The 14,283-nt window shown below is 41.7% G+C and overlaps 1 protein-coding gene across 2 annotated transcripts in view; it reads left to right on the top strand.

Moving 5' to 3' along the window:
* The window catches only part of TTN (titin), a 268,971-nt gene that overhangs the window by 205,131 nt on the left and 49,557 nt on the right, over nucleotides 1-14,283 (top strand). For both annotated transcript variants that reach the window (XM_087861792.1, XM_087861790.1), the window contains 22 exons: nucleotides 62-3,028; nucleotides 3,352-3,672; nucleotides 3,773-4,057; nucleotides 4,155-4,454; nucleotides 4,750-5,052; nucleotides 5,306-5,581; nucleotides 5,684-5,983; nucleotides 6,082-6,384; nucleotides 6,551-6,850; nucleotides 7,546-7,833; nucleotides 8,199-8,495; nucleotides 8,582-8,884; nucleotides 8,983-9,288; nucleotides 10,162-10,449; nucleotides 10,538-10,828; nucleotides 10,919-11,206; nucleotides 11,378-11,965; nucleotides 12,057-12,161; nucleotides 12,597-12,794; nucleotides 12,882-13,178; nucleotides 13,269-13,856; nucleotides 13,948-14,250. In XM_087861792.1, coding sequence (XP_087717918.1) covers nucleotides 62-3,028; nucleotides 3,352-3,672; nucleotides 3,773-4,057; nucleotides 4,155-4,454; nucleotides 4,750-5,052; nucleotides 5,306-5,581; nucleotides 5,684-5,983; nucleotides 6,082-6,384; nucleotides 6,551-6,850; nucleotides 7,546-7,833; nucleotides 8,199-8,495; nucleotides 8,582-8,884; nucleotides 8,983-9,288; nucleotides 10,162-10,449; nucleotides 10,538-10,828; nucleotides 10,919-11,206; nucleotides 11,378-11,965; nucleotides 12,057-12,161; nucleotides 12,597-12,794; nucleotides 12,882-13,178; nucleotides 13,269-13,856; nucleotides 13,948-14,250 — 9,495 coding nt within the window. The remainder of the gene's footprint in view (nucleotides 1-61; nucleotides 3,029-3,351; nucleotides 3,673-3,772; nucleotides 4,058-4,154; nucleotides 4,455-4,749; nucleotides 5,053-5,305; nucleotides 5,582-5,683; nucleotides 5,984-6,081; nucleotides 6,385-6,550; nucleotides 6,851-7,545; nucleotides 7,834-8,198; nucleotides 8,496-8,581; nucleotides 8,885-8,982; nucleotides 9,289-10,161; nucleotides 10,450-10,537; nucleotides 10,829-10,918; nucleotides 11,207-11,377; nucleotides 11,966-12,056; nucleotides 12,162-12,596; nucleotides 12,795-12,881; nucleotides 13,179-13,268; nucleotides 13,857-13,947; nucleotides 14,251-14,283) is intronic.

Here is a 14,283-nt window from a genome sequence, read left to right as displayed (position 1 = left end):
CATATTGTGAATATTTATATTGTGAAAATCAACATCTGATTTTCTCATGTTCACTTTCCAGTGCCTCCATCTGTGGAGCTAGATGTGAAATTAATTGAAGGCCTTGTGGTAAAAGCTGGAACTACAGTCAGGTTCCCTGCCATCATAAGAGGTGTACCCATTCCCACTGCCAAGTGGACAACCGATGGGAGTGAGATCAAAACAGATGAACACTACACAGTTGAAACTGACAGCTTCTCATCAGTACTTACCATTAAGAACTGCTTAAGGAAAGACACTGGGGAATATCAAATCACAGTTTCCAATGCAGCTGGCACCAAAACAGTAGCTGTACATCTTACTGTTCTTGATGTTCCTGGTCCACCAACAGGTCCTATTAATATTCTGGATGTTACCCCTGAATATATGACTATCTCATGGCAGCCACCTAAGGATGACGGAGGAAGCCCTGTGATAAATTATATTGTTGAGAAACAAGATACAAGGAAAGGCACATGGGGTGTTGTTTCATCAGGAAGCAGTAAGACAAAGCTGAAAATCCCACATCTGCAAAAAGGCTGTGAATATATTTTCCGAGTCAGAGCAGAGAATAAGATGGGTGTTGGCCCTCCCCTTGACTCCGTACCTACTGTTGCTAAACATAAGTTTAGTCCTCCATCTCCTCCTGGTAAACCAGTGGTTACTGACATTACTGAAAATGCTGCAACAGTGTCTTGGACTCTGCCAAAATCTGATGGTGGCAGTCCAATAATTGGTTACTATGTGGAACGTCGAGAAGTAACTGGGAAATGGGTGAGAGTCAACAAAACACCCATACCTGACCTGAAGTTTAGAGTGACTGGACTGTATGAGGGAAACACATATGAGTTTAGGGTTTTTGCTGAAAATCTTGCAGGACTAAGCAATCCATCACCAAGTTCTGACCCAATAAAAGCTTCCCGGCCCATCAAACCACCTGGACCACCTATTAATCCTAAACTGAAAGACAAGACCAAAGAAACAGCTGACTTGGTGTGGACAAAGCCTCTCAGTGATGGTGGTAGCCCCATTCTAGGCTACGTAGTGGAATGTCAGAAACCTGGTACAACACAGTGGAATAGGATTAATAAAGATGAGCTCATTAGGCAGTGTGCCTTTAGGGTACCCGGACTAATTGAAGGAAATGAGTACAGATTCCGTATAAAGGCAGCTAATATTGTGGGAGAAGGAGAGCCAAGAGAACTAGCAGAATCTGTGATTGCAAAAGACATCCTTCATCCTCCAGAAGTAGAACTTGATGTAACCTGTCGTGATGTTATTACTGTTAGAGTGGGCCAAACTATCCGCATTCTTGCTCGAGTCAGAGGCAGACCTGATCCAGACATAACTTGGTCCAAGGAAGGCAAAGTATTGGTCCGAGAAAAGCGGGTTGACATAATTCAGGATCTACCTCGTGTTGAGTTACAAATTAAAGAAGCTGTTAGAGCTGATCATGGCAAGTATATTATCTCAGCTAAGAATACCAGTGGGCATGCCCAAGGTTCCGCCATTGTTAATGTTCTTGACAGACCTGGGCCTTGCCAGAATTTAAGGGTTAGCAATGTAACCAAAGAGAACTGTACAATTTCTTGGGAAAACCCACTAGATAACGGTGGCTCAGAAATAACAAATTTCATAGTGGAATATCGCAAACCAAACCAGAAAGGCTGGTCAATTGTTGCTTCAGATGCCACTAAGCGATTAATTAAGGCCAACCTCTTAGCCAACAATGAATACTATTTCCGAGTTTGTGCAGAGAATAAAGTAGGTGTTGGTCCAACCATTGAAACAAAAACTCCAATTCTGGCTATTAACCCTATTGATAGACCAGGTGAGCCTGAAAACCTTCACATTGCAGATAAAGGAAAGACATTTGTCTATCTCAAGTGGCGGCGGCCTGATTATGATGGTGGTAGCCCAAATCTGTCCTATCACGTTGAAAGGAGGCTGAAGGGCTCCGATGAATGGGAAAGAGTACATAAAGGAAGCATTAAAGAAACCCAATATATGGTTGACAGATGTGTTGAAAACCAGATTTATGAGTTCAGAGTGCAAACAAAGAATGAAGGTGGGGAAAGTGACTGGGTGAAGACAGAGGAAGTTGTTGTGAAAGAAGACTTACAGAAACCAGTACTTGATCTGAAATTAAGTGGTGTGCTAACGGTCAAAGCAGGGGACACCATTAGACTTGAGGCAGGTGTTAGAGGCAAACCATTCCCCGAAGTTTTATGGACCAAGGACAAAGATGCTACAGACTTAACAAGATCACCAAGGGTCAAGATTGATACCAGTGCTGATTCATCCAAATTTTCTCTTTCTAAAGCAAAGCGAAGTGATGGCGGTAAATATGTAATTACAGCAACTAACACGGCTGGCAGTTTTGTGGCCTATGCCACTGTCAATGTTTTAGATAAGCCTGGTCCTGTAAGAAATCTGAAAATTGTTGATGTGTCCAGTGATCGGTGTACTATTCGCTGGGACCCACCAGAGGATGATGGTGGCTGTGAAATCCAAAATTATATTCTAGAAAAATGTGAGAGTAAGCGAATGGTTTGGTCTACCTATTCTGCTAATGTCTTAACACCCGGTGCTACAGTAACACGTCTCATAGAAGGAAATGAATATATTTTCAGAGTCCGTGCAGAAAATAAAATAGGCACAGGGCCTCCAACAGAAAGTAAACCAGTCATTGCAAAAACCAAATATGACAGACCTGGTCGTCCGGATCCCCCAGAAGTCACCAAAGTAAGCAAAGAAGAGATGACTGTGGTTTGGAACCCACCTGAATATGACGGTGGAAAATCCATCACAGGATACTTTTTGGAGAAAAAGGAAAAACATTCAGTACGATGGGTCCCTGTTAACAAGAGTGCAATCCCCGAGAGACGTCTCAAGGTACAGAACCTCCTCCCAGGACATGAATATCAGTTCCGTGTCAAGGCAGAAAATGAAATTGGAGTTGGAGAACCAAGCTTGCCCTCAAGGCCAGTGGTGGCAAAAGACCCCATAGGTATGATATTCTTGCTTTTTCTGATACTGTACCAATTCTTAATCTTGAGCACAGAGGTATTAGACAAATAAGTTAAATCCACGACATCAAAACTTTAGCCAATATTTTTCCAAATAGATCTTTTACCAAATCACCTAAATTGTACAAACAACAGTAGATTCTAAACTTATGAAGGAAAATAAGGACTCAGTCACTGAGAAGCTGAATGTCCTACCTTTGGTTAACTGAGAAGGGACTACTTTATAATATAAACTACACATCGGAGTATCACTAGTATGCGTTAATGACGGGTAAATTCATCCTTATATATTTATTATTTTCAGAACCACCTGGTCCACCAACCAATCTCAAAGTGGTCGACACAACCAAAAGTTCCATAACTCTTGGGTGGGGAAAACCAGTGTACGATGGTGGCGCGCCAATAATTGGATACATTGTGGAAATGAGACCAAAACGAGAAGACACATCACCTGATGAAGGCTGGAAAAGGTGCAATGCTGCAGCACAACTTGTTCGCATGGAGTTCACGGTTACCAGCTTGGATGAAAACCAGGAATATGAGTTCCGGGTGTGTGCCCAAAACCAAGCTGGCATTGGGCGCCCTGCAGAACTAAAGGATGCTATTAAACCTAAAGAAATCCTAGGTGAGACCCTATTTTACCCTAGGATTCATTCACTGAACGCTTCTCGCATGATTTCCCCACATTCTGAAAAGTCAACTAATGGTTTTCATGTCACTTGCAGAACCTCCGGAGATTGATTTGGATGCCAGCATGAGAAAACTGGTCACAGTGAGAGCGGGATGCCCTATCCGACTATTTGCCATAGTGAGAGGACGACCAGCTCCTAAAGTCACTTGGCGAAGAGTGGGTATTGACAACGTGGTCAGAAAAGGACAAGTCGATCTGGTTGACACTATGGCCTTCCTTGTCATCCCCAATTCCACCCGTGATGACTCGGGAAAATATTCCTTGACGCTTGTGAACCCAGCAGGAGAAAAGGCCGTGTTTGTGAATGTCAGAGTATTAGGTGGGTTACTAACAAGCTCCTTCTTCCCCTTCAAAAACACGTTAGTTAAGAAGAAGGCTGAGGAGACACGTATATCTGATTTTGTGGTTCTTTACAGATACTCCTGGTCCTGTGACTGATTTAAAAGTTTCAGATGTCACTAAAACGTCATGCCACGTTTCCTGGGCCCCTCCTGAGAATGACGGTGGGAGCCAAGTGACACATTATATTGTGGAGAAGCGTGAGGCAGAGAGAAAGACGTGGTCAACAGTTACCCCAGAAGTCAAGAAAACGAGCTTCCAAGTCACCAACCTCGTCCCTGGGAACGAGTACTTCTTCAGAGTCACTGCTGTCAATGAATATGGCCCTGGCGTGCCAGCAGACGTCCCCAAACCAGTGCTTGCATCAGATCCTCTGAGTAAGCACCGTCCTTTTTCCTCCTTTTAACTCCAGTCTCTTATTTGAGCAAGGTCAGGATACTGAAGAGTTTTCATCTACCACACCTCAAGGGCTTTAATTTGTAGAAACCCAAATAGTACAAATAAATCTCTAACTCACTCATTAAAGAGTGTTTTAATCTGCCCCATCTTGTACTATTCACTTTCAACACACTGAGCTCCAGTTTCCAGATGCTTCCAAGCATTTATGTTTAGTAATAAAGGGATTGGACTAGTGTACCTGGACAGTTTTTCTAAATCACATTTTTCTTCTAGGCGAACCAGATCCCCCCAGGAAACTAGAAGTCACTGAAATGACCAAGAACAGTGCTACCTTAGCCTGGTTACCTCCCCTGCGTGATGGAGGTGCTAAAATCGATGGCTACATCATCAGCTACAGAGAAGAGGAGCAGCCTGCAGATCGCTGGACAGAGTACTCGGTGGTAAAAGATCTCAGCCTTGTCGTCACTGGCCTCAAGGAAGGAAAGAAGTATAAATTTAGAGTAGCGGCCAGAAACGCTGTTGGAGTCAGTTTGCCAAGGGAAGCTGAAGGAGTATATGAAGCCAAAGAACAGCTGTGTAAGTGGTCACTGTCTCCTTTTATCATGTGATAAAATTTCATTAGAATTTTCTTCGCACGTATAGATTGGACTCTCCTATTTTCTATTTGGTTCAATCTTATTCTTCTTTAAAAATATTGGCTGTAATGCAAACATGAATTTGAAGCCATTAATGGGTTGCCACCCACAGTGTGGGAAACACTAGTAGAGTTCCCCACCGGAGGAGATCTAACCTCCCCCGCAAACGTAATGAATTTTTCATTTACTTGCAGTGCCTCCAAAGATCCTTATGCCAGAGCAAATTACTATTAGAGCTGGGAAGAAACTCCGAGTTGAAGCCCATGTGTACGGGAAGCCTCATCCAGTCTGTAAATGGAAAAAAGGAGAAGATGACGTTGTCACTTCCAGCCACCTGGCAGTGCATAAAGCAGACAGCTCTTCAATCCTGATCATAAAAGATGTTACTAGGAAAGACAGTGGGTACTACAGCCTCACCGCAGAGAACAGTTCTGGGACAGACACTCAAAAAATCAAAGTTATCGTCATGGGTAGGTTAAGCATTAGACAAATGGCTATTTAAATATGAAGACCAGAAACATTTTTTCCTATCAAATCCCTGTTCTTCTATTTCTTTCTCTTGGTTTATGCAGATGCTCCTGGGCCCCCTCAGCCTCCGTTTGACATTTCTGACATAGACGCTGATGCTTGCTCCCTGTCATGGCACATCCCTCTGGAGGATGGAGGCAGTAACATCACCAATTACATAGTGGAGAAATGTGATGTGAGCCGAGGGGACTGGGTGACAGCTCTAGCCTCGGTGACAAAAACTTCCTGCAGAGTTGGAAAACTGATCCCAGGCCAGGAGTATATCTTCCGGGTCCGTGCTGAAAATCGATTTGGCATTTCAGAGCCTCTCACATCTCCAAAGATGCTAGCTAAGTTCCCATTTGGTAGGTTTCTTTCAGGGAGAAAAAAAAAATTGTTTTCTTTTCAGTCTGTTACTTAAGAAAAAAAAAAACCCTGACATTGCCCCTGTCTTCCTCTCCAGGTGTTCCTAGTGAACCGAAGAATGCACGAGTCACTAAAGTCAACAAAGACTGCATATTTGTGGCATGGGACAGACCAGACAGTGATGGAGGGAGTCCCATTACTGGTTATCTGATTGAACGCAAAGAAAGAAACAGTTTGCTCTGGGTGAAAGCTAATGATACTCCTGTCCGGTCAACCGAATATCCTTGTGCTGGCCTTGTAGAAGGTCTTGAGTATTCATTCAGAATCTATGCACTAAACAAAGCTGGATCCAGCCCACCCAGCAAACCAACAGAATACGTAACCGCAAGAATGCCAGTTGGTGAGTAATTTTTGTTAGTATTACGGGAGCATATTTAAATCTCAGTCTCTGAGGATTACGACTTCTATTCAGAGATATTCTGAATATTTCCGGGTGACTGTGTGAAATAGGGAAGGTTATAACTGCCGTTGTTAAAATAAATGCTGAGAATACCTCTTGGTTTCAGATCCTCCTGGAAAGCCTGAAGTTATTGATGTTTCCAAGAGTACTGTATCCCTCATCTGGGCTCGTCCAAAACATGATGGAGGCAGCAAAATCATTGGCTACTTTGTAGAAGCTTGCAAACTTCCTGGTGATAAGTGGGTGCGGTGCAATACCTCACCTCACCAGATTCCCCAGGAAGAGTACACAGTCACTGGCTTAGAAGAGAATGCTCAGTATCAATTTAGAGCAATTGCCAAGACTGCAGTAAACATTAGCCCGCCCTCTGAACCTTCTGATCCAGTGACCATCCAGGCAGAAAATGGTAAGATTTCACCTTTGCCTATAATACTCAACAGAAAGTACTCATCATGTATATTTTTCCTAATTAAAAACTAAATGTATATAATGGGGGCGACAAGTGAAATGATAGGTAATTTGTAAACAGACAACAAAAATTATGATTACAGAGAATCTTAACAACATGTTAAACTGAAAAGCCAGATATAAGACCATGTAATTTCCACCATATGCAGGCATTGAAAGATGACAAGGAAATGTACCGAATGATAATAGTGAAAATTGAAGGATGTTGGAATTATGGAAGATATTTATTTTTTTCTTTATACTTTCAGCATTATCAAACTTCTGTATTAAACCTATATTCTTTTTTTTAAGATTTTATTTATTTATTTATTTATTTAGAGAAAGAGTGCAAGCAGGGGGGGGGGGGCAGAAGAAGAGAGAGAATCTCAAGCAGACTCCTCTCTGAGTGCAGAGCCTGATGCGGGGCTTGATCTCACAACCCCAAGATCACAATCTGAGCTGAAATCAAGAGTCAGATGCTTAACTGACTAAGCCACCCACGTGTCCCTAAACCTTTATTTTTTTTATAATAAATGGTACTTGTAAAAATCCCATCTCAAAAGAGACCGAGCATATGAATTTCCTACTTTTACTAACAAGAATGATATAATATAGCTTTGCTTACATTAAATCCTTATCTTTCTTTCTTTCCAGTTCCCCCCAGGATAGAACTGAGTGTGGCTATGAAATCTTTGCTTACTGTGAAAGCTGGAACTAATGTTTGCCTGGATGCTACTGTTTTTGGTAAACCAATGCCAACCGTCTCTTGGAAGAAGGAGGGCACACTACTGAAACCAGCGGAAGGCATAAAGATGGCCATGAAGCGGAACTTATGCACCCTGGAGCTGTTCAGTGTGAACCGAAAGGACTCAGGCGACTATACCATTACTGCCGAAAATGCGAGTGGTTCCAAATCAGCCACCATTAAGCTTAAAGTATTAGGTAACCTAAAGCACTTATTTAGAATCTCGTATTTTACTTTGGTTGACGTGATGTAATAGAATTTACAAAATCCTATGTGAGAAAAGATACATATCCTGATGTATCATTTGTTATCAGAGAAATTATTTTCATCACAGGGCAATGGCATTTTAGAGCTGAAAAGACCCTTAGAAGTCATATATTCTAGTTATGTATTTTAAATACAACAAACTTAAGATTCTGAAAAATTATGTACTTCCCAAGGTCCTACAGGACATTAATGACAATATAAAGACTGCAGTCAGATCTCCAGACCTCCAGTCTACTCATCCCCCATTTCACATGTGTTAGTGAAAGACTTCACTAAGTCTTTCTTATTCTTTCAGATAAGCCGGGTCCTCCAGCATCTGTTAAAATCAACAAAATGTATGCAGATCGTGCAATGCTTTCTTGGGAACCTCCTCTTGAAGATGGAGGCTCAGAAATCACCAACTATATTGTTGACAAACGTGAAACAAGCAGACCCAACTGGGCACAAGTCTCGGCTACAGTGCCCATCACCAGCTGCACTGTGGAGAAACTCATAGAGGGCCATGAATATCAGTTCCGAATTTGTGCAGAGAATAAATATGGAGTGGGCGATCCAATCTTCACTGAACCAGCAATTGCTAAAAACCCATTTGGTAGGAACATTGTCCTTGAGTTTTCACTGGCTTGTTACAGGTTACCTTTTAGACTGGCATATTAACTTTTCAATCAATCTCTGCAGACCCACCCGGGCGCTGTGATCCTCCTGTTATTAGCAACATAACCAAAGATCACATGACGGTAAGCTGGAAACCACCAGCAGATGATGGCGGCTCACCCATCACTGGCTATTTGGTTGAAAAGCGAGAGACCCAGGCAGTTAACTGGACTAAAGTCAACAGAAAACCTGTTATAGAAAGAACAATAAAAGCAACAGGTCTCCAAGAAGGCACTGAATACGAGTTCCGAGTTACAGCTATAAATAAGGCTGGACCAGGGAAACCCAGTGATGCATCCAAAGCTGCTTATGCCCGGGACCCTCTGTGTAAGTTTTCATGAACGAGTCCCGTATCTTATGTTGTAATCAACCCTGAACAACCAGGACTGAGATTTTAATGAAACTTTTCTGTTATTTATCTTCAGATCCTCCTGGCCCACCAGCTTTTCCTAAAGTATATGATACAACCCGTAGCTCTGTGAGTCTATCTTGGGGCAAGCCAGCCTACGACGGTGGTAGCCCTATCATTGGCTACCTTGTTGAAGTAAAACGAGCTGACTCTGATAACTGGGTGAGGTGCAATTTACCAGAGAAGCTACAGAAAACCCGCTTTGAGGTTACTGGCCTAATGGAAGACACAGAGTATCAGTTCCGCGTGTATGCCGTTAATAAGATCGGATACAGTGACCCCAGTGATGTGCCAGACAAACATCGTCCCAAGGACATCTTAAGTAAGGATAACCAGGAGAAATAAAGTTTTTTTCATCAGTCATATTATAAAAGGCAGTCTAGAACTCCCTTATGTAGATTTGTTTATTTATGAGCATTGGAGTGGTAGCTGTAGGAGTACATTGTAATGGAGAGCTGGGCTGGTACTTGATGGTATCCTGCACAGACCAAATGGAATGCAAGCTGATCTGTGGCTTTGAAAAGCTTTTCATACTCACATGGGAATTCACGTCTTCAAAAGAATATGGAATATAGGAATTTTATTCCAAAAATAGAGGGTTTTTTTTTACCTAAGTAGTGAGCTATTTGTCATTCTAATGGGTTTTTTTTTCATCTTCTAATTCACCCCACTTCATAAGTATGTAATTGTAGGCTCTCCATCCTAATTTCCCTTCTCACCATTTTTTTTCTATTTGCTTACTTCCCATAACCATTTCTCCCTTTATTTTGAATTACTTGGTATAATACTTCACCCCCCCCCGATGCATTTTTCTTCCCATGATGAAATAAAGAGAGCCAGAGTATACATCAGAGAGCCTTCACTGAATATAGAAAAGAAAAAAAGAATGGAAGAGAGCCAAGAATCAATTATCTCCATTTAATATAGAGAGTTCGAGAGTATGGGAGGTTCATGAGAAGAGGAGGAGAGGAAGTACAGATACTTCAGGGAAAACCTGGTTTAGCCCACAGGATATTAGAATATAGAAAGATCAACAATCACTACAGAGTACTGAAATAGTTGACAGAAGTTTTGAGGATCATACTGAGAATTTTTTGAAGACCTAGAAATCAGTTCTGAAACAGAAACTTATTTTAGGAGTGATAAGCCTAGTCCTTGGAAATACATTTGACCATCAAATTATTACTTTAAACAGTTCCACCTGAGGGAGAACTCGATGCTGATTTGAGGAAAACACTCATATTACGTGCTGGAGTTACAATGAGACTGTATGTACCAGTAAAAGGACGTCCACCTCCAAAGATAACTTGGTCTAAACCAAACGTCAATCTAAGAGAAAGGATCGGACTTGACATAAAATCAACAGATTTTGACACTTTCTTGCGCTGTGAAAATGTGAACAAATATGATGCAGGAAAATATATCTTGACTCTGGAGAACAGCTGTGGTAAAAAGGAATATACCATCGTAGTGAAAGTGCTTGGTAAGTCTATTTGAAAAAAACAATCATATGTTAAAAATGTAGTCTGTGTATTTTTTACATATTCATTTCTTACCCACAATTTGTCCAGATACTCCTGGGCCACCTGTCAATGTCACTGTTAAGGAAATATCCAAAGATTCTGCTTATATTACCTGGGATCCTCCCATTATTGATGGCGGAAGTCCCATCATAAACTATGTGGTGGAAAAACGTGATGCAGAGAGGAAGTCCTGGTCTACGGTGACAACTGAGTGCTCAAAAACAAGCTTCAGAGTGTCTAACTTGGAGGAGGGAAAATCCTACTTCTTCAGGGTGTTTGCTGAAAATGAGTATGGCATTGGCGATCCTGGTGAAACACGTGATGCCGTCAAAGCTTCCGGTAAGCAAATGAGCTACTACCACATCATTTTGAGTGACCTCTTACCTTAGTTATCTGAGGCTTTGACTTCTCATTTCTCCTTTGCTTTAGAAACCCCTGGACCAGTTGTGGACCTGAAAGTGTTATCTGTAACTAAGTCATCTTGTAGCATAGGCTGGAAAAAGCCTCGCAGTGATGGTGGCAGTCGAATTACCGGATATGTAGTAGATTTCCTGACTGAAGACAATAAGTGGCAACGTGTTATGAAATCATTAAGCTTACAGTACTCTGCAAAAGATTTGACTGAAGGCAAGGAATATACCTTCAGAGTGAGTGCTGAGAATGAAAATGGAGAAGGAACCCCCAGTGAAATCACTGCAGTGGCAAAGGATGATATTGGTAAGCCTTTAGCCATGCATCTTCATTTCCCTTTATTGTCATCAAAAGCGTACTCTTGAGCCCTACTCACTGGCTTATATAAAAATCCTTTAAAAATTATAATGATCAGAAGAAATTAATTGCCTGCTCTGAAAAATGACAATAATTTATCTCTGCTATTTTATTTTACAGTGGCTCCTGACCTTGACTTAAAGGACATACCTGATCTGTGCTACTTGGCTAAAGAAAATAGCAACTTCCGTCTTAAGATCCCCATAAAAGGCAAGCCAGCTCCATCAGTAACCTGGAAGAAAGGGGAAGATCCTCTACCAACTGACACCAGAGTCAGTGTTGAGTCAACTGCAGTTAACACTACTCTGGTGGTACATGATTGCCAAAAATCTGATGCTGGAAAATACACAATCACACTGAAGAATGTTGCCGGCACCAAGGAAGGAACTCTCTCTATAAAAGTTGTTGGCAAGCCTGGCATCCCCACAGGGCCAATCAAATTTGAAGAAGTCACAGCAGAAGCCATGACCTTAAAGTGGGGCCCTCCAAAGGATGACGGAGGTTCTGAAATCACCAACTATATCCTAGAGAAGAGAGATTCTGTGAACAACAAGTGGGTGACGTGTGCCTCAGCTGTCCAGAAAACCACCTTTAGAGTAACCAGACTTCATGAGGGCATGGAATACACTTTCAGGGTCAGTGCCGAAAATAAATATGGTGTAGGAGAAGGCTTGAAATCAGAGCCAATTGTTGCTAAACATCCATTTGGTGAGTGTCTCAGAGGCAGAAAACACAAAGAAAAACATGTTTTTGAGAAAAGTTCCCTATTATAAATCTTGTATCATCTACTTTTTCCTAGATGTGCCAGATGCCCCCCCACCTCCCAACATCGTGGATGTCAGACATGACTCAGTATCTCTAACTTGGACTGACCCCAGGAGAACTGGTGGCTCTCCAATTACAGGTATTTCGTTTGCTCTTCTCCCATAGCTTTTACATTAATGCTTCTTCTAAATTGTCCTCCCTGAAAACCACGCTGAATGTGTGCTTCTTACTTATAGCACTACCTGTACACACAGTAATGGGGTTTTTTTCCTTTCAGTACATTAAGCATTAGTTAAGCTAATAATTGATTTCAATGAAAATCTCCTAATAAAGGCTTTCATAGTGATATCTATTTTTGTAAGTACCTTCAACAGAAGGTACAATAAATACACATATTCTAAGAGAAAAAAAATAGTGCCTAGGAAATAAAAGTGTAGATACTAGCAAGAATGACTATTTATTCCATATTATGTCCACATATAAACCATTTGGGCAAAAATATGTACTTAAAAATCAGTTTGGCATTTGTATTTTCTACCTGAATTGACAAATTCACTGGGTCTTTTTTTTGTAGGGTATCATATTGAGTTCAAGGAAAGAAACAGCCTTTTGTGGAAGAGAGCTAACAAGACGCCTATTAGGATGAAAGACTTCAAAGTGACAGGATTAACTGAAGGTCTTGAGTATGAATTCCGAGTCATGGCAATCAATTTAGCAGGAGTAGGCAAGCCAAGCCTGCCATCAGAGCCAGTTGTGGCACTTGATCCGATTGGTAAGTCATTACACAAAGAAAAGCCTAGGTGTGTTTTCTATATGAAAAAAACATTGGTATTTGACTGGCTTTTCTGCTTTGTTTTAGATCCTCCTGGCAAACCTGAGGTTATTAATGTAACAAGGAATTCAGTGACCCTCATTTGGACTGAACCCAAATATGATGGTGGTCATAAGTTGACTGGATATATAGTGGAGATGCGGGACCTACCCTCTAAGACTTGGACGAAAGCCAACCATGTTAATGTCCCAGATTGTGCCTTTACTGTAACTGACCTTGTTGAAGGTGGAAAATATGAATTCCGAGTTAGAGCGAAGAATACAGCAGGTGCTATCAGTGCTCCATCAGAAAGTACAGGAACCATTATCTGCAAGGATGAATATGGTGGGTCTATTTTACTTTTTATGCACACAAAAATATAGCAAATTAAGCCTCCTTTCTTTGCTGATTAAAACGTATTTTTTTTCTTTGCAGAGGCACCAACCATTGTCCTCGATCCCACAATAAAAGATGGGCTGACAATTAAAGCAGGAGATAACATTGTTTTGAGTGCCATTAGCATTCTTGGCAAGCCCCTTCCAAAGTCGAGTTGGTCTAGAGCAGGAAAAGACATTAGACCATCAGATATTGTTCAGATATCTTCAACCCCAACATCTTCCATGCTTACTGTCAAGTATGCCACTAGAAAAGATGCTGGTGAATATACCATTACTGCTACCAATCCTTTTGGCACAAAGGAGGAACATGTGAAGGTAACAGTCCTCGACGTACCTGGTCCTCCAGGTCCCATTGAAATCAGTAATGTTTCTGCTGAAAAAGCAACACTCACATGGACACCTCCATTGGAGGATGGTGGCTCACCAATTAAGTCCTATGTTCTTGAAAAGAGAGAAACCAGTCGGCTCTTGTGGACAGTGGTTGCTGAAGATATTCAGACTTGCAGGCATGTGGCCACCAAACTTATCCAAGGAAATGAGTACCTCTTCCGGGTCTCAGCTGTAAACCAGTATGGGAAAGGAGAACCTGTACAGTCTGAACCTGTCAAAATGGTGGACAGATTTGGTATGTAGAACACATAAGGGAACTGACACGTTAGCATTTGCAGCACGGTTTACGAAAGCATGGAGTTCTCATAAATTTGCCTCCTTTTCAGGTCCCCCTGGCCCTCCTGGAAAACCAGAAGTATCAAATGTCACTAAAAACACTGCCACTGTCAGTTGGAAAAGACCAGTTGATGACGGCGGTAGTGAAATCACAGGATATCATATTGAAAGGAGAGAAAAGAAAAGCTTGCGATGGGTGAGAGCAACCAAGACGCCAGTTTCAGATCTCAGATGCAAAGTAACAGGACTGCAAGAAGGAAACACCTATGAATTCCGTGTCAGTGCAGAAAACAAAGCAGGAATTGGTCCACCTAGTGATGCCTCAAATCCTGTTCTGATGAAAGATGTAGCATGTTAGTATTTTTTTTTTCAACACCACTCATTTG

The sequence above is a fragment of the Ursus americanus genome, chromosome 1 (assembly GCF_024610735.1).
Source record: "Ursus americanus isolate L20-20 chromosome 1, mUrsAme1.1.p, whole genome shotgun sequence".
Lineage (NCBI taxonomy): Eukaryota > Metazoa > Chordata > Mammalia > Carnivora > Ursidae > Ursus > Ursus americanus.
Note: the sequence above shows the minus strand (reverse complement) of the source record. Positions and strands in the feature narration are given on the sequence as shown.